This window comes from Mirounga angustirostris, unplaced genomic scaffold (genome assembly GCF_029215605.1).
Source record: "Mirounga angustirostris isolate CCGP_5_RB_7025 unplaced genomic scaffold, mMirAng1.0.hap1 SCAF_6, whole genome shotgun sequence".
Taxonomy (NCBI): Eukaryota; Metazoa; Chordata; class Mammalia; order Carnivora; family Phocidae; genus Mirounga; species Mirounga angustirostris.
In genome coordinates, this window is record NW_026991714.1 from 50,009,465 (window position 1) to 50,028,701 (window position 19,237).

The 19,237-nt window shown below is 47.7% G+C and overlaps 1 protein-coding gene across 2 annotated transcripts in view; it reads left to right on the plus strand.

Annotated features, from left to right (window-relative positions):
• ASTN1 (astrotactin 1) overlaps positions 1 to 19,237 on the plus strand; it is a 292,194-nt gene that overhangs the window by 192,812 nt on the left and 80,145 nt on the right. For both annotated transcript variants that reach the window (XM_064593527.1, XM_064593528.1), the window contains exons 9-12: positions 2,009 to 2,083; positions 8,738 to 8,875; positions 9,395 to 9,545; positions 18,366 to 18,532. In XM_064593527.1, coding sequence (XP_064449597.1) covers positions 2,009 to 2,083; positions 8,738 to 8,875; positions 9,395 to 9,545; positions 18,366 to 18,532 — 531 coding nt within the window. The remainder of the gene's footprint in view (positions 1 to 2,008; positions 2,084 to 8,737; positions 8,876 to 9,394; positions 9,546 to 18,365; positions 18,533 to 19,237) is intronic.

Genomic DNA, 19,237 nt, shown 5'->3' on the forward strand with positions numbered 1-19,237 from the left:
TTTCTAAATTGAATTCCAGGAGTAAAGGGTTTATAAATAGTAAGCATAAAAAGCAGATGCATTCATCCCAGCCACTTCCTTATGTAGTCCTAATGGCTTCCCTTGGAACTATTAACTCCTTTGGCTAGTTAATTGGTTAACTAGTTAAGTTGGTGGTGCTCAACCCTATCAGACCCAACACCTTGTTTTATAATAAATTTTTTAACCCCATTTATAATCCTTACATGAAATTCATAAATAATAAAATCTACATATGCAAGATTTCAACTATAAATATAATGCCTTAACAGTGATTAAAAGAGAAATAAAAAGAAAGTAATTTATAATTATAGAGTAACCATTTTAATGTGTAAATGCTGTGGTAGTATTGCGATAAGAGAAATAATAAAGTCTTCACAGACATTTGCACCTGATGTTGATTCATCATAATGTAATATGTAAAATAATATATGATATACAATATATGTAAGAGCAATATAGACTGATCCAGATGTGCTGTATTGATGATTCAAAAATCATGAACAGCATTGTGGACAATGATACCATTTTCCAAACTTATAAACAAGTCTTGGTAAAATTTCTAATGATGTATCATCTTCCCTCGATTTACATGGTAGTTATGCAAGTAGAAAATGTGTCATATATCCAAACAGTACAAGCTGCTTAGTGCTTATATGTAAATGGAGTTAGCATCTTGGCTCAGGTCACGATAGGCAAGTTTTCACCTATGTAAATGTGTAGTGAGACATTCAGTAGTTTGCAGGACATATGGAATTGCTTTGTTACGCAGAGCTATCCTAAGCACTGTACTCTTCTAGCCTTTCTAGCCCTGCCCTCTAAATGCCAGCAATGTCCCCCAAGCTCGTGTTATTAAAGAACAACCATGAATGTCCCCAAATGCACTCTACTGGGTGATATCACCCACACTGACAAACCCTGGGTTAGTTCCCAACATTAGCCCCAAATCATAATTATGTCAATTTATTCTGCTGACTTTTTCTGGTTCTTGAAAACCAAAGGCATGTCTACAGTAAAATCTTTAATCCTTGGGTTAGTTTTGAGACTGAGTTCCATGGGAACAAGGGCTCAAGTTCACCCAGGACGCACGATATCTAGTACCCAACACAATCCTGGGCTTCACTAAGTCTAGCTCAAATAATTTTGAGTAAATAATTTTGGGGCTAGACATTTGGGTTAGCCAAAAGATATGTACTATTTAAATGAAATAGTTTTGCTAACTTTCAAGTGTAGGTGACAAAACCTAGAAGCTCACAAGGGAGACTTGTAGTTAAGAATTATTTAAAAATACCATTTCAATTGTTTCCGCTTGAATGAATGACATTAAAAGGTTTGAAAACATCTGGAACCTGTCCAAGACCCAGAATCCTCATGTCATTTTGAGTAGGGAAAGGGGGCATGTTGAGGACCCCATGGGAGCTGTGGCTTTGGCCTAAGAGGTTTGCTTCATCTTCACAGTGGTCTGGAGGCAGCCGTTATTAACCCTATTTTTACCAAAGAGGAGATTAGACTGCACAAGGCAAATAAGCTGTCCACAGTAAGCCAGTTGGGTCAAAAGCAGAACAGTGTTTGAACCCAGAACTGTCTGATTCCAGAGGTTTCGTTTTTCCCAAGACATCATGCTGCTCCTCTTTTTTAAAGTGAGGCAAATCTAAGCATCTGTCTGTTAGGTCTACATCGGAAGGACCGTGAATTACAGCTATGTGAGGTCCACCTTAATATAATTTTACTCTCTATGTAGTTGTTGTCCTGCCCACGACATCCCCCTTTCCTAGTGGTTCAGTGATTTTTACGTTGAAACCGTTCTTGGTCTGGTTCCAGCATTCAGTGTCTTGTGTGAGCTCCCGTCTGTGGGAGTCTCTGGAGGGCAGGGATGAGGTCCTCTCTGTCTCTGGGTCTCCAGTACCCAGCATGGTGCCTCTCGCACAAAGTGGATGTTCTGAGAGTGTTTGTGGAATTGATTTTAATTGAACGATGTTTCTCCTTTTAGGCCTTGGCCTTACACAATATTTCAGCGGGGCTTTGACCTGGTTTTGGGAGAACAGCCTTCTGATAAAATATTCAGGTAAGTGGCTGTCTAGGGACTTGCTTATGTATGTCTACAAGCCCTGTGACCCACTTTCCACTGAACTTTCTTTCCTGGAGATAAAGTATAACCTGGGAACCACGTTTAGCAGTTCTGCCCTCCTCGTAAGCAAAGCACAGGCCCCGCACTCTTGCCTGGTGACACCGTGGAGAACTTGGGAGGGCAGACAACTCTGTTTCAGTCCTGGCTTCCTTCCTTGCCTGCTCTGTGAACCCCCATAATTTACTTAGCCTCTTGGAGCCTCCAGTTTCCATGTCTGTTAAGTGGGGCTACGTCCCACTAGTTCTATTGCTGTGGGGAATATATGAGATAATGCAGGGAGACCCCCTGGCACAGAAGTTGCAGGCACAGAGCAGGCAATTAATGTCAGTTTCTGCTTCTCCATTTTGCATCTAATTTGCACCTTTTTCATAAAATCTTGCTCAAAATGAATCTGTCCCACCCCTGCCGCCTCCTTTTCTCAGCTCTACTTCATTATTATTTTCTTCTCCCTACCACCCTCCTAAACAAATTGGATGTGTCTGGTCCCTCCCAAATTTCTACCGACACACCTGGAATAGCACAAGCTGAAAAAGTCAACAAGCAGAGGAAGGCCTGGGTGCCGCTGTGAACTATTGGATTTTCATAAAGTTTCATTCGCACCAGGCTTTAGCTGGAATACATGTTTATTGCCAAACTAAGATCTTACCATCCATTTATTCTTTCAATCTATCCGTCACTCAGTGAATGTGCAGCACAATGTGCATCTGCTAACTACCAGCTAAGTGCCCGAGATTGCATGTGGCCTGGCAATGTGGATGTGAATATGTCTCCCTCCGCGTGCATGTCCCCAGGAAGAGGAAGTCAGCAGGGCTGCAGGAGGGTTTTGATGTCAAAGTATGCATTAAGCTAGAGCAAGGCACTATGGGAGGAATGGGGAGCAGTGTGAGGCAGATGGAAACCTCATTTCCTTTTCCCTGCACTCCTATAATACGCTGAGTCTCATGTATTCACTGCACCCTTTCCAGACCCTTCCTTCCCCAGACCCTCCCTGTCAGCCAGTCCTGGGCCTAGGTGTTCCTTTTGCTCCTGCATTTGCCACCTAGAGGTGGGTCCTCTGCCCCAGCTTCTCCTGCCCCCACCTCCCTGCTGGCTCCAGATGGACCGGGTTTGGCCCCTGCGGTGTTCTCTTAAGGTGTGCTCTTAGTAAAAGCGCAGATTTACAGAATCACTTCCTCACAGGGCCTCCCCTTGCCTTTTTCCCTCCTGAATGTTTCTCCCCAGGGAGGCTAGGTCACATTAATGGCATTGGCTGGAGGCTGCTTTTGAGGATTTGTGCTACACAAGATGTCAGCTATATTCCTTAGACTACGACTTGGGCATTTAAACTTTCCAATAGTGACTTATCATTTGGCTGACTTTTTTCTCTCGTTTTCTGATGCTGGTCTGCGAGGACCTTCGAAGGGTGATAAAGATAAGGCAAATGGAGAGCCTCGTGGAGTTTGGCTGATTAATGTGGATAAGTTTCCTCTCCCCTAAAAGTCAGAAACTAACACTTTGAAAAACAGGGACCTTAATGAAATTGCCATTAGAGCAGAACCTGCACAAGAACTGTGTTTCCATCCCCACAAGCACCATTTATTCTTTTCAAGTTTGTTAGCTGCCAACTGGATGTGATGCCCTAGCACTACCAAGGGGTCAGTTGCATGGTTTGACCCTTTCAGTCAACTATTTCGGGAGCCAGTGCAGTAATCAATCATGTTGGTCCCTAACGTGACAATAACTAGTCTCTCCGACAGATGCAGTGGGTCATGATTTACCTGTTACAGGTATTAGGAACTTTAATCGAAACCACTCTGGGATCTGAGTAAACCAACTGCCAGTGGCTATTCCGGAAAATTCTGTGACCTGGTCAGTGACCGTAATCTCTTAAAGAAGCTAAGGACTGTTTACTTGCTATTCTGCTCACCTATGGTTTAGTGTCCTGATGAATTCCAAGCCACTGCACATTTCTGACATTTGAGTCTTTCTGCTGTTGAATGTCAGTATACAAGTCTGTATTATATATTGCTCTTCTCCTCTGGAACCTTCTGTTCTTAGTCAAATCTATTCCCTACCTGATCCACTGTCCCCAGCAACTTGAAGAGTTCCTCCTCTGCACTGTGGCTCATCCTCTTTCCTCTAACAAGAATATATATTCTCCTCCTAATATAAACACTACCCATTTTCATGGTCTACACCATTGCAAGAAACTGGTTTAGATGTTTTGGATTGATCAAACAAATATGACTGAGATAGTCCCTGACTTCAAAGAATTTACAGTTTCATCCAAAAATTGTTCTCCCACCCTGGTCCTCCAGGAGAATCCCAGTCGGCTTCAGAAATGACCAGTGATCTTACCCGGCACAAACCAATTAATTGGAAAGTTCTGAGATGTGGGGCCAGGCCATAAAAGTTCTTTCAAAGCACCATGGTAATCCTGATCTCTACCCAGGTTTGAGAAACGTTGTTTCTCAAGAAACGTTGTTCTAAAGCTTCTCCAACCCACAATGACTTTCTCCCCTCCAAATATCTGTAATGTAGTGACTGTAATATTTATGTGTCAATTATTTTATCTCATGTTTATTTTTACTTGCCTATTTATTTCCCCAGTGAAATGGTTGTCTTCTTGAGGGAAAGGGTAGTACCCTATATGGCTTTAAATATTTAACATCTAACACACAATCTGGAACACAGTAGATCTCCAGTAAATATCTGTAGTTGATCATTTCAGGTGTTTCCTAAGGACTTGAAATCAGATTAATAAAGGACCTTGATACCCAACCCAGCCTCAGTAATCTGCAATCCCAAAGAAGCTGGGAAGGGCCCAGGCTAGACTCAAAGGGTCCGAGAAAGCTGAACCTCCAGCTAAGTCTTCTCAGCAAACCCAGGGTGGTCCCAGAGATGTCCTTTCTATTGTGGATAGGATCACCCCATTCCACTAGACCCTTTGGTGAAAGGGATTGGTGCAGACCAGATTTCTCTCTCAGAGACCTTCCTTCCCACATGAGTACATGTGTCACTGGGAACAACAATTCATCCTGGACTGGCCTGCTCTGGAGAAGAGTGGAGATGCCAGGCCAAGAGCTATTCATCCATTTCCTCACATTCTTTTTGATGCCAAGCCGCAGTGAGTGTATAGGCTTATTCTGTCCAGTGTTCTCTGGCAAGTGTTGACCTCTGAACAGAAGTTTTAAGCTAGTTCAACAGTGTCGTGTGCACGACTCAGGCTACAGCTGAGCCATCAACCGCAGTGGTCACCACCAGCTGTCACGAGAGAAGGCCCAACTTGGGAAAGCATTCCAGATGCTCTCCCAATTTCTCTTTGGTGGCTTTTTGAAGTCACTCCTGCCAAATCTGTATGAATGAGGGACAGATGAGATTTCAGGACACAGCTTTTTCTCTGACAGTTTGTTCTATATTTGGTTTTTGGAGTTACTCAGTAAATTTTGCAGAGGAAAGAAAACTTTAGAATCTCATAGGCATGAGCCAGTATGGGCTGGAAAGCTCTGTGAGCCTTACTTGGGTACACCAAACCCCATCTTTCCTACGGAGAGGTGACCTTTGGGAGGTTGCTAAGCTCCTTACAATCTTAATTGACAAATCAGTGAAATGGAGCCAAGTGACCAACCTCAGAGGACTGTTGTGAGGATAAATGGAGCAGCTCTACGGAGCACCTGTCATGGTGAGATTTCTCAAGTGAGGTTAGTCTCAGCCACACCTGACTGCTTCCTCGGCAGGTTTCACCTTGGCCCTACCAGGGATTGAAGATCACACTGTTTTTTCTTGCTAATGTGGTCCAGCGTTATGTCTCAGAAACTACTGGGCACTTTGCGAATTCCTCACGACGTGAAACCCAGATCCTTCTTGACCACTAAATCCATTCAAACCCAGAGATTAAGCCCTGTCCTGCTCTAAATGAAGGATAATCTTCACCATCACTTCTACTTTTAAATTTGAAAATGGAGATTATATCCCCCTGTAGACTGTGCAAACTAGAGAACATAACTAAATCTCCTTATTGATCAGTCAATAAATACTTATGGAGTGACCCCCACCCCTTGGGCCAAAAATTTGTGTTAGGCAATGGGAAAACAAAGATGCCATCCAAGAGAGCACATTCTTCTGAGTGGTGACAGACAAAGGAAAAGGTGGGCACAATTCAACATCTCCAGGGCAGCCAGGGGCCATGTGTGGGCACAGAGGAGCGTCCATTTCTCAGCCTGAAGTTGAGCCTGAAGATCCTGGAGGGCTTTCTGGAAGGGGTGGGCATTTTAACTGAGTTTTAAAATGATTGGCATCCAGCAAAGAATAAAGGGAAGCAAATTCAGAATGGATCATCAAGAGCAAAGGCAAAGAGGTGAGAAAATGAAGGTGACTTTAGGAGCTACAGTCAGCTTGCACCGTAGAAGCACAAAGTGTGAGGCAGTGTTTGGTTTAAGGAGAAGCTGAAGAAGTGGGTGGGAATGGCATCTTTGGAGATGAACACTTTGCTCTGTAGGTCTTAGATGCATTGAGCAGTGTTAGCTGGAGAAAAAGGTAGCTTTCTGTTCCCTTTGAGTTGTTGCTGCATGCAGAGGAAGGGAAAGCTGAAATGGAGGGACGTGGGACTCTCTTCCAAAAGGAAAATTAACCATCAGAAATATGCTAGAACTGCCAACTGTTTCCTAAAACCTGTTTCATAAATTATAAGCTACAGGTCCCAGATTTGTTGCTCTGCATCTGTGCAAACTTGTAATTTTGTAACCAAAATAGAAAACAGAAATTCACCTCTATGTCCAAATAAACAAATAAACTGCTTCCTCCCAGTACCATTCAAACTTGCATATGTTCCCTCGGAAACAACAGATTATTTATAATATTAGTGGTGCCCTCAGTCCAGCCTGCCTACTGTAATGTTGCCCTCAAGAATGTCCATCCTGAAATGCAGGGTCAGCACAACTACTCACATGTTGTTGCCTTCGACCCACTTCAACCCTAAGTTCCAAATTCCAAGCACTTTGGGGCAATCACGTGCCCTGAATTGGCTCTTTAATCTTGCCAGGTGAGGGAGGGTGCGTGCGTGCATGTGTGTGTGTGTGTGTGTGTGTGTGTGTGTGTGTGTGTGTGAAGGGGCTGGCAGGCCTTCAGTTTTAGCAGGTGTCCTCTTCTGTCCCCTACTAACGGGCTTCCCTCACCTGGTGCAGACCCCTCCCTGTGTCCCTGCACAGACCTAGCCCCAACTATTGCCTTCTGTCCCCAGGGCTGGGAAGAGTTGAGGGCCTCCTTCAGAGCAAGAGGCACTGTTGATATTTCAGTGCTGCTTACTGCGGAGATTTGCCCAGCAGGTCAGAGAAGTAGGGGACCAAGAGTGAGGTTGGGAATGAGGGAACCATCTCCCAAATCCTGGCCATATCCCACATGCTCAGTGGTTTTGCCTCTCCCCTAGGCACCTGCCTTCTCTTCTTTCAGCCGTTCTAGCTCCTAGGGCTGTCATTCAAGGAGTGGGTGAAAATCTCGCGAGCCTTGGTCTATGGGTATTCTCTGCAGCCAGCATTCCAGAGCACTACATTTCTCATAAAAAATCTCATGCCGTCAGTCTGGTTTCCTAGCATCTCCGGCAATCCCAGGGAGTGGAGAAGGGAGTGTGTGGGTTAAGGGAGAGGTAAGAGCGAGATTCTGAAGTGGTGCTCTGTGACCAGCATGCTGATCAAGCCAGGGCTGGGTTCTTTCTAATTGTAGGCATTCTTCAATTGTTCTCCCTCTGCATTAAAGTTGGAAGGGGCCGCCAGACTGCCACAGCCTTGTGATATCCCACCCACACTGGCTTTTATCCCATAGACTGTTTTTGACTGTGAACACAGAGTATTTGAATGCCTTTGAAATAGAATGAATGAATAAATAAACAAATAATCTTTCATGGTTTTCTTAAGCTCTCCCTTGAAATGCTGATTGATTCTTTTATTCCTTTTAGCCCCTGTTATAAGAATTAAAAAAAAAAAAAAAAAAACACAACACAATCTCCCCTGCCTCCCAAGGGTTACAGACATTAGCTGAGGGTGTGGGTAGGAGTTCGGAGAATACATCCAGGCTTGTTCTGTTCATCCTCTTCTCCTCTCCCTGGGGCTCCTGGCTTAAGCTGTTTCTCTGTGCATCACACAACAACCAGAACGCGGGGAGCTTCTCACTTCCTTTCCCCTGGTAGGGTTTCTCCAGGCACAGAGAGCAACCACCACTACCACTGAGTATGTAATCTGAGGGATGGGGATGGTGGGAGGCCAGCCTGTCGCTTCAATCAAAATTCTTCCAGTTATATCTGACTTAGGATTGAGGAAGCCCAGCTTCACATCTGAAGGAAACTGGAATTGGATTTCCTAGGGCTTGGTAAAAACCACTTCCAACAACTGGTGAGTGGGTGCCACCATCAGTTCTCCCAGATGGCCGGACAGGTGCGCAGGAGTAGGCCTCCCTGCCTCCCTCGGGCTCAGTCGTCTTGTCCACAGAATGGCCGTCAGCTCCCTTTTCTGAAGAGGCGGCGAGGGCTGAGAAGGAAGCCTGTGACAGCAGAAGGCTCAGTCCTCCTGTGGGCTGCTGGTCCCCCCCGCCGTAACCACCTGGTATTGGGTGTCCCTGCAGATTCACCTACACCCTTGGGGAGGGCATGTGGCTGCCCCTCAGCAAGAGCTTTGTGATCCCACCGGCTGAACTGGCCATTAACCCTTCCGCGAAGTGTAAGACGGACATGACAGTGATGGAGGACGCTGTGGAGGTCAGGTGCGTCTGGGCCCAGGGAGCCGAGGCCACACTTGGCGTGGGGAGCTGAGTGAGGAACTACCTGAAGGCCCAAGGAGCTAGGGAAGGAATCACAACAAGCTGAAAGGGGAAGTTGGCAAGCTGCCTTCCGATTCCCAGTACGAAGTGCCAGCATCTACTCTATCTGGGTCAATATCGCACACCCCAAGGCTCATGCTCTGGGAGAGGACATAAAATTAGAGTTTGTAAGCACTTCCCACATCCCCTAAGGACTGAGAGGCAATAAAATGTTAATTTCCTTGCCCAAGTTTAGACCTCCTTCTTTGACCAGGCATTATAGCCTTGGCTCATTTCCCAGATATGGAGAATGTCCATAATTTGTTAGTTCAAGGCTCAGAGTGTGGCTGATCTTTACTCTGTGTGAGCGAGAGCGAGACGTGACACGGTTGACTAGATAGGAACTTGGAATGTGATGCTACTTGTTACACCTGAAGTCCCTTGACTCCTCCCCCTACCCCCCCCCCCCGTGTCTCCCCACAGAGAGGAGCTGATGACCTCGTCCTCCTTTGACAGCCTGGAGGTTCTGCTGGATTCCTTTGGGCCAGTGCGGGATTGCAGCAAGGATAACGGGGGCTGCAGTAAGAACTTCCGCTGCATCTCAGACCGCAAGCTGGACTCCACTGGTTGCGTGGTATGTCCGCCCCATCAGTTGGGGTTGGGGGGGGGCACAGCGTAAGAAGTAATGCAGATACATAGATGAAAATACGTGTGAATAAAAGAGAAGGCGCCTGGCTGGCTAGCTGGTAGAACATGCGACTCTTAATCTTGAGGTTGTGAGTTCGAGCCCCATGCTGGGTGTAGAGATCACTTAAAAATAAAATCTTTAAAAAAAGATAGAAAGAAGGTAAAAAAATGATCCCTCTCTAGTTGTCAGCACTGTCTAATCTAAATTATGAATTTTCTCAGGGGACCTGGGTGGCTCAGTCGATCAAGTGGCTGACTTTTGTTTTCGGCTCAGGTCACGATCTCAGGGTTGTGAGATCAGCCCGGGGCCAGGCTCTGTGCTGGGCATGGAGCCTGCTTAAGATTCTCTCTCTCTCTCTCTCTCCTCCCCCCACCTCTCTCTAAAACAAAGAAAGAAAGAAAGAATAAGGAGCACCTGGGTGGCTCAGTCAGTTAAGCGTCTGCCTTCAGCTCAGGTCATGATCCCAGGGTCCCAGGATGGAGCCTTGCGTGGTGCAGGCTCCCTGCTCAGCGGGGAGCCTGCTTCTCCCTCTCCCTCTGCCTCTGTCCCTCCCCCCTGCTTGTGCTCTCTCTCTTTCCCACAAATAAATGAAATCTTAAAAATAAATAAATAAATAATAAAAAAATAAATTATGAATTTTCTCTTGACAGAGATGAGAAGCTAATCACCAGTCAGTTAATCAAGAAATATGGAGCCCCTACTGTGTGTACTATCACTATCCTAGGGAAATTTCATGAATTATATAGCAGGATTCTTTGTTTCCAATGTTACAATCTACTTGGTGAGGGATACTGCCAAACAATTCGAGAAGTAATTAGCTGCTGAATAGTATGACATTGACTCTGATAGGAATTCGACTGTATTGACTGTAATAGGAAATTCTACCTTTGTCTTGGGTCAAATGACTGTAGCAGGAGATTTGAGGTGAAACCTACCTAAGGCCAGAATGATGAAAGAAGTAAGTTACGCCAGGAATGGTAGAGAAAAATAAAAGTATGTCTCCTTTGAGACCCTGGCAATGAACTCCTACTTCGCCCAAGGTGATTTTCTACTTTGTTATCAGCTATGGGAACTAAAATATGGGATGCTAGGACCTAGAAAGGCCATTTGGTTGAGAGTGTGCTAAGTCGCTCCTGCACTGTGGATGAAGAGTGACTGAACCTGGCAGGTAAAGGGAGGCAGGATTGGATGAAGCCCTCAGCTGCTGGTACCTTTCCGTTGGCATGTTTGTGCCCCTCAACACTGTTGTCTGTCGCCAGCCCTCCTTTCTTTTAAGGGCGGAATGATGCAATCCTCACAGAGAGGAGAGGACAGAGAAAGAAAGCAGCAAAGCCAGGTATCAAGCGGGTGTAAAGGAGAGGGAGATCTGGTTCATGGAGACGCGTAGTTCTGCAGTGTTTCTGGGGCAGGGCCAGGAGCCTCCAGCTCAGGGAGAACACGGTGCCACCTCCCACTTCCCAGTCTAACAGCTGTGCTCCAGTAAGGGGACCTGGAGCAGGGCAAGCTGTGAGGAGGCTGGGCCAGTCCATCTTTCACACACCCCCTTCCCGGTCTCTGAGCACTTGCTCTGTTCCCGGAGCTGTGCTCCATCAAAGATGGATGAGTGCCTGGGATCCAGGGTGGGACTCTCTCAGCCCTAAGGCCTCCCCAAGCTTTCACAGATTAGGCAGCTGCTGACTGGAGCTTGATTCATCTGAGGAGGGAAAGAATAGGGAGAGAGCGGAGGGGCAGGTAGGCGGAGACCTGGCCGGTCCATCAAAGGAAGGGAAAGCGGAACAGAGGACCATCAGGAAAGGACAAAGAAAAGTGTTCTGTAGGTTCTGTCTTCCAGAGGCAGCCAGGAGGTAAGGTGATGTCCCACAGCGCTCCCCTCCCTTTGGCCGGTCCACTTTCAGATGTCTTGAACAGGGAGCTTCCCAACCAGGTCCCTCAGGAGACAATTTCACTGTCTAATGGAGCTTCCAGCTGAGACACATTTTTCCCTCCTATTCAACCTGCATTTCTTCATTCAGATTTCAACCTTTCATTCCTCACTCCTCCCTCGGGTCATTCTGAGTCCTGAAACACTGTGTGTGCACATGCGTGGATCCCTCTCCCCACCCCCCACCCCCCACCCCCCCAATCCGGCTGGTCCCGGATGAATTTGAGCGTGCTCACACCTTCATACACATGCACACATACGCTCTCCGTCTCCACCCACCTCCCTGCCCCTTTCCCGAGCCCCGAAGGGTTGCCTGTCAAGTGCCTTCTGTCGGTGATCCCAGCCCCTTTTACTTGGCATACGTAGCCTTGCTGGTGTATTTTTGTACTTTTAGCACTGTAGTCTGTGAGACGGAGCGAGCAGGAATAGTTCCGATGAATATGCATTTGCAGTAAGTCCGCTGCATTTTAGAATCGGAGCCGCTGCTGAAAGTCACCCAATTAGACCCGTGCTTGGGATTAGCATAATACTTTGAAGTCACTGGTCCACGTCGGCGGTTGGAGGAAGGAGGGGCCCACTGGCTGGCAGGCCATTCAGTTGACTTTTTCCTTGGCCATAAAGCACGTGATCCCTGAGACAGGAGGACTGATGGGGTGAGAGCTGATGTGCCATATCATGACCCTTGGGCTCGTCCTGAGAAGTAGATCAGGGGCTTCACGCTGAGCTGAGCTGGACATCAGGATGGTCCCAGAGCCCTGATGCGTTAGCAGAGCATTCCCGGGTCATCTGGAGGTGGACCAGGGACAGCAGAGGACCTGGCACCAAACTGCAGTTCGGGCGAATTGCGTTACGGTTCTCCACTCCACGGAAACCTGCCATTCCGTTAGTTCTCTGGGTGCTGAACTGAAAGCCTTCTCAGGAAAGACATGTTTTCATGAAAGGAGAAAGAGATGAGGAACTCAGAACAACCTGGCCCTTAAGGAACCTGGGAAAGTGGCAGAGATGTGGGACAAGAGGATGCACCTGTGTTGTATTTTCCTGATTGGACGCCGGCCAGGCAGGTGGGGCTGGTGCGCCCTGGCCGCTCAATCTTCATTCTTTCGAGGAAGGCAGGACACGTCTCTCGGTCATGCACGGACACCCACAGGGTTAATTGCTACCCGGTTAATTGCCCTATTGTTTCTGTTGTCTCTGAGGGCAGGAGACAGATGGCCCATGAAAGGCACAGACCTGTAGAAGCCACGGTCACTCTGTTCCAAACCAGACCACCCTCCCAAAGCAGGGGCTGGTGAATTGTTGGGAGGGTTTCCAGAGCAGAGGTCAGCCACCCACTGCTGATACCCCGGGTCTTACTTCTACCCATTGTCCTCACTGTGCCACGGTGGGAAGCAGGAGTCCCTCGCTGGAAAGTACAAAAGCAGGGGCTCTGTGATCTGTGAAGTCCCATAAGGTCCTGCAGCGCTACTGTATCAGTGTCGTGTTGCTGTTGTAACAAGTGACCACGGGTTTTGAGTGTTTTCAAGACTACGCATTTATTATCTTACAGCTCTGTGGGTGAGAATCCAACACGCGTCTCACTGGGCTAAACTCAAGTGTTGGCGGAGCTGTGTCCCTTTCTGGAGGCTCCAGGGGAGAACCCCTTGCCCCGTCTTTTCTAGCTTCTAGAGTCCGCCTGCAGGTTTTGGCTCATGGTCCCCTTCTTGCATCTTTAAAGCCAACGACATTGCGTTTTTCTGGCCGTTCTTCCGTAGCGCATGCTCTCTGATCTTCTGCTTCCCTCGTCCACTTTTAAGGACTCTTGTGATTACATTGGGTCCACCTGGATAATCTAGGATAATCTCCCCATCTCAACCTGACTTGCAAAGCCCCTTCTCTCATGTAAGGGGACATGTTCATGGGCTCTGGAGGTCATACTGCTGACATCCTTGGGAGCCACGGGTGGGAGATGGCATTGGGATTGGAACAGACTTGCTAGGCAGGATGCTGGTCCCCGCTCCCAGCTTGAACCAGGGCATCCTCATTCTCATCAAGCCTATCTGTTGAGGTTTGAGTTAAAACTTGGAAAGTTTGAAAATTACTTCCAATGCTATAAAAAATGGAAAGCCTGTGCTCCTTCCTCATCTTCACACTCATCCTGAAAGTGGCCAAAAGATGCCTTTGCTTTGTGCGCTATCTGCATGTGCTTAGGTGAGCAGACCGTGATCTTGGAAGGCAAGAGGTCCGCTATCCCGCTTTCTTGTGTAATGAACACATGACCTTCCCTGCCAGAGCATTATGCTCTAATGAGCTTTGAATTACCCAGTGACCCTGCTGCCCTTCTGTCCACATGCTGTCCACAATGGGTTCCCACGAAATGTGTCATTTTACCTCTACTGGAACGCAGATGCGTGGAGACCATTACAGATGACCTTATCTCTTTCTCTCTGTAGGACAGTAAGCAGAAGCCTATGCCTCAGAGGCGTTCAGAGAAATGGGGGCAGGAAGCCGAAACATAAATTTAATTCCATCAAACTTTCCCCTTGGGAGAAGTCCTGCATGGCTTAGGCTTGTGTGTCAGAGCCCATCAAAAAGTCAGGGAAATCATTATTTGTAAAAGGGAGATTGCCATGCGGTAAAAGGGAGCTTGTTTTGAGTAAGGGTTATGGTTGACTATCTTACGAATCATCCAGGTAAGGCAAGGCAGGCTCAGCTGAGGGAAAGTGTTCCTCTTCCTCCAGGGGCTCTGAACATGCTCACGTGTCCATCACTCATATTCATCTGCCAACAGAGCATCCGCCTCATAATCTGGAACTGAAAGGTGTGTGTCTCAGGCTTAGAGAGATTTGACTAGCCTCCTAAGTAATCAATCAACCAAAAATCATTGGTAGCAAAAGAGGGGAGATATAGTGAAGAAAAGGAGTTGAATGGGGGAAAATCATTTTAAACTCATTAGCAAATGATGCCTTAGACCAGTAATAAGTCAAGAAGCCATGAGCATCTCATGAAAGATGATTAACCTTGTGTATTTTAGGGGTCACTAAAATATGAGCTCATTTATTAGACCTTCTTGATGGGGGAGGGTTGTTGCCATAATAAATGGAGGGTTTTTTTAAGCCTGTAGTTTATAAAGGCTCTGGGACTGTGAGGGGCGCCTGGGTGGTTCAGTTGGTTAAGTGACTGCCTTCGGCTCAGGTCATGATCCTGGAGTCCCTGGATCGAGTCCCGCATCGGGCCCCCTGCTCTGCGGGGAGTCTGCTTCTCCCTCTGACCCTCCCCCCTCTCATGTTCTCTCTCCATTCTCTCTCTCTCAAATAAATAAATAAAATCTTAAAAAAAAAAAAAGGCTCTGGGACTGTGAAACGTAACCTATGCAAAGAGGGGTTAATGTATGACCTTGGGGCTCAATCCTGAGCAAACAGTTCTCTTTTAAGGAACAAGTGAAGAGATTGTCCACCAGCCAGGAGATGAGAATGGCCAACATTTGCAACGAGAAAATGTCAGCACATCCTGGAGACAGGATTTCTCTCCTGACAGCTGGGCTCTGGCTGCAAATACTTCGAAGAAGAAGGCATGGTTTGGAGCCTGTGGTTTTCTTTGTATTCAGATGCAGATTTTGAGGAGTCCAGAATGTGAACACAACGGTACAAGGAATATGTAGGTGGAAACAAAAACAAACTTACACCGTGGGAAACCTGATTGGTCAGACCCCTTGGAGAATGGGGGTACTGGTTCAACCAGGGTTGAGAAGAAAACTCTATTTTCAGTTTCAGCCTCTTTTTTCCCTGGAAATCTTTCAAAAATATTTTTCTCTGAACTGCAGACCAAGTAAGTTACAGTGCAATGAAGATAATTGCATCTTTTTCGGTGATTGAGGATCTTGTCTTGCCTTCAGGGTCATCGCTCTGGACATTTTGAGTGTTTTTGCCTTATAAATATGTGCAACCCTAATATAGTGTGTGTGTGTGTGAGAGAGAGAGAGAGAGAGAGAGAAAGACAGGGGGGAGTGAGAGAGACACAAAAGAAAGAGAAACAGGGAGAATATTAGGCTAAACCTACAAATCCATAATTGATCCCAGAATGTACTCTGGGAGTTGCTCAAAACAATCAAACAAACAACAAATCTACAGGATTGCTTTACCTGTTGACGTAGTGAATTGACTCTATTTCTTTAGGGATTCCAGTGAATCCATGTTTTCTCACACCCGAGAAGCAGCACAGCAAAGGAGAAGAGACAGACATGAGCTTTGGGGTCAAAGAGATCTAGGTCCAAAATCTGATTCTGCCATTTGCCCCCTCTGTGACCTTAAACCAGTTACTACTTAATCTAAGCTTACTCCTCTGTAAAATGAGGTGAAAGAAGTCTGTGTTGTTGCCATTGAGGATAACACATACAGATTGTCCTGCACATAGAATGGCTTAATCCCTGACAGCTGTTATTATTATTCTAGTTTTGCTCGTAACAACAACAACAACAACAAAAAGTGCATCTTGGGCAAGGCAGCTAAGCATCTTCTCTCCAAATCTCCTAAGAGAGTATAAATATCAGGTGGTCCAATTTGGCAAAGCAGTGGGCATCTAGACATCAAGGCCAGGCAAGATGCGGGTATGCCAAGCTTTGGAATTCTGGAACAAAGCCTGCTTGGGTTTCATTTGGTGAAGTCTTTGTCAGAAGTCATGCTTGATGGAGCATTGTGAAAAAAAGCAGGTGGCTAGGAAGATGGGAGTCCTGGCTGGTGTGCTAGCCGATGCAAGCATTGAAACCCCATGAGGTGGGAGGACTGGCATGGTCTCTACTTTGATGGCTCTTCTCAAGCTCTATAGAAGGGAGAAAAGAAAAACAACTCATGGCAACCAGGGCAGCCCATTTAATTCCAATCAAGCTTCCACATGCATGCCTGGGCAGTCTCACAGTGGTGAAGCCAGCCCCCTTCTGGTGGCACATCTGGCCTAACAGCTGGATGGCCAAGGAAGTGGATGGGTGGGGGCGCCAACAAAACGTGGGGGGCCATCCTCAGCCGCCTCATTTGCTTGTTTACCATCATCTGGAACATCTGGGTTTGCACCGCATGGGGCAGCCCTTGGAAGCGACTTTCAATGCCCTCACCTTCCAGCACTCCAGCTGGCTTCATGCAGAGGAAGGGGATGGACCAGCCTGGGAGCCTGGCGGGCCCACAGAGGAACCATTTGTTTGGTAAATTGCAGAATTAGTGTCATCAAACAGTGCATATCCTGCTGTGATCTTGGGGTGAGGCGAGGTGGGTTTTCCGGGGCACACCTGCGGCACCTCCAAGCTGCTAGAGCCAAAATGCTTGGCAGTCGAGAGAAAGAAGCCGCCAGGCAGCAGGGCAGGAGAGGGGGTGGGGGGGGTGGGGGTGGGGGGTAACACTGTTCCACCAAGTTTTGAGAGTCATTTTCAGTTTGGTTTTGGTTTTGGTTTTGGGGGAGTGTGTTAATTAGCTGAAAGTGTGTGTATGGAGGACATTCATTAAAAGCATGTCAGATCTAGACAGACCCCCAGCTCTGCCCCATACTAGCTGCTTGACCTTGGGCAAGCCATTAGCCCTCTTGCAGCCTGTGTGGAAGGATCAGCTCTAGTGCAGATGTGCAGGATCCGTTGAACAGGCGGAAGAAGCAGGAAGGCAAAAAATATTCTTTGACTTACTTGGTGGGCTCCAGGGCAGTGAATTCACGCATTAATTGGCAGTTTGTTAATGGTTTCCAGTTATTTGGTGAGGCTAATACGGGGTGCTGTAAGGTGAAATACCCAGAGTGCCAGTGTAATGCCCAGCTGCCACGACATGTTCAGTAAACCGTGACTGTTGTGTCAGGGGCTGATCGTGGTGTAAGCTAACGATGGGCCAGCCGAGTCCTGGCTCCCATAGCCAGCCTGCCAAGTTTCGGGTGTGGTCTTGCTGTGATCAGCTGTGGGACTTTCACAAAGTTATGTTTTCTGTGCCCACAGTTTCTTTACATGTCACATGGGGCTGATCATACTGCATACTCCAGGGGATGTTTCAGGGGCTGAATGAGTAAGACGGATGAGTGAGACCCAGTGCACGATGGGGGCTGCCGGGGAGCCCCTGCGGCTCTCCAAGCCCCTTTGTCTGCCCCAGATTCTGGCTGACATCTCTTGCTGGATCATCTTCTTTGCTGGCACTCCTGGGGAGTTTACTGAGGACATAGCAGCGCAGAGAAGCAAATTCTTTCACAATAAGAGTGTCCAGGACACTGGGCTAAAGCCCAAACCCAAGCACAGCACCCATGGGTGCTCATGTAGCAGATGGCCTTGTCTTGCGTCTTCCGCAGGGCGTCCTCGAGGCAGGGAGGTCATGAGTATGGCCACTTCTACCGGGGGAGCGGGCAAACCCCCTCCAAGGTCACAGAGAAAGTCTACTTCCTCCTAACAGCTGGAAGCCCCCGCCCTGTCCATTCCCTCCAGCCCGGTCAGCTATCTGGTACCAACGTTGGCAACGTGTTTGCATGTTAAAAAAAAAAAAAAAAAAGTCCTATTAATACTAAGTGCAAACCTTAACACTCCCTGTGCTGTTCCATTCCGGCCGCTGCCTCCACCCAGTTGGGAGGCCAGCACACCTCACTCTGTCTTGCTGTGACGTTCCCTTCCAGCTTGTAGGGAGGCAGTGACTTTAATGCAAATGTGTGTGAGATCTGTGCCCAGAGAGAAGCGAGATGTCAAAAAGGTCACTTGCTTTTAAAGGGAGTCCGGCATAGCGGGGAACTCGTGCATTAGTTGCCACCGTTAATGGTTTCAAGGCTGAGCACTAAAAATAGGCGTCAGTGGTTACGGTTCCCCGGGAACCCAGTCCCCTGATTCACCTCCCTGCGTGGATGCTTTCTGATTGTGCCAGTGCCCGTCCGGACTGAGCCCCATGAAGGACAGCTCTGGCTGCTATGACCGCCACATTGGGGTGGACTGCTCAGACGGCTTCAACGGCGGCTGCGAGCAGCTGTGTCTCCAGCAGATGGCGCCCTTCCCGGACGACCCCGCCTTGTACAACATCCTCATGTTCTGTGGGTGAGTTGAGCGGCCGGGAGGCCAGCCAGCTTGCTGGGACGCTGGACATTCAGCGTTAAAACCAGGAAAGAAAATCTAAAAGAACAGGTCCCCCTCGGCCGGCCCTGAGGCTCTGAGGAAAGAGCCTGCGGGACTGGAAGGGCAGCACTTTTAAATTAAATCAGAGTTGGGAGGACCTTTGGGGAAAGTCTAGCCCCATCCCTGTGGGAGAGGAACCTGACCACAGTCATTGCTTGCATACACCAGAATTTTCCAGGCTGTGTTCTGTGGAACTATGTTAATGTGTTTTGTGACGAGAGGATTCCAGGGTCCAAAAGCGTGGGAAAGGTTGTGTAAAACTAATTAATTATCGAAGAAGGGGAGGGGGAAATCTTTGGAGGAGGGGAAACGCCATCGAATTCTGCCCCTGAAGGCCCACCGTCCCACAGACATATTAATTCCTCAGCGCAGTTCCTCCACAGTGGGGTTAAGTGGCTCCCTCAAGACTGGGAGCTGGCTGAGGCTCCTGGGTGGCTCAGTAGCTAAGCATCTGCCTTCGGCTCAGGTCATGATCCCAGGGTCCTGGGATCGAGCCCCACATGGGGCTCCCTGCTCAGTGAGGAGCCTGCCACTCCCCCTGCTTGTGCTCTCTCTGTCCTGTCAAATAAATAAAATTAAAAAAAAAAAAAGACTGGGAGCTGGTAAGTGGAAAGATTAGGATTAGAA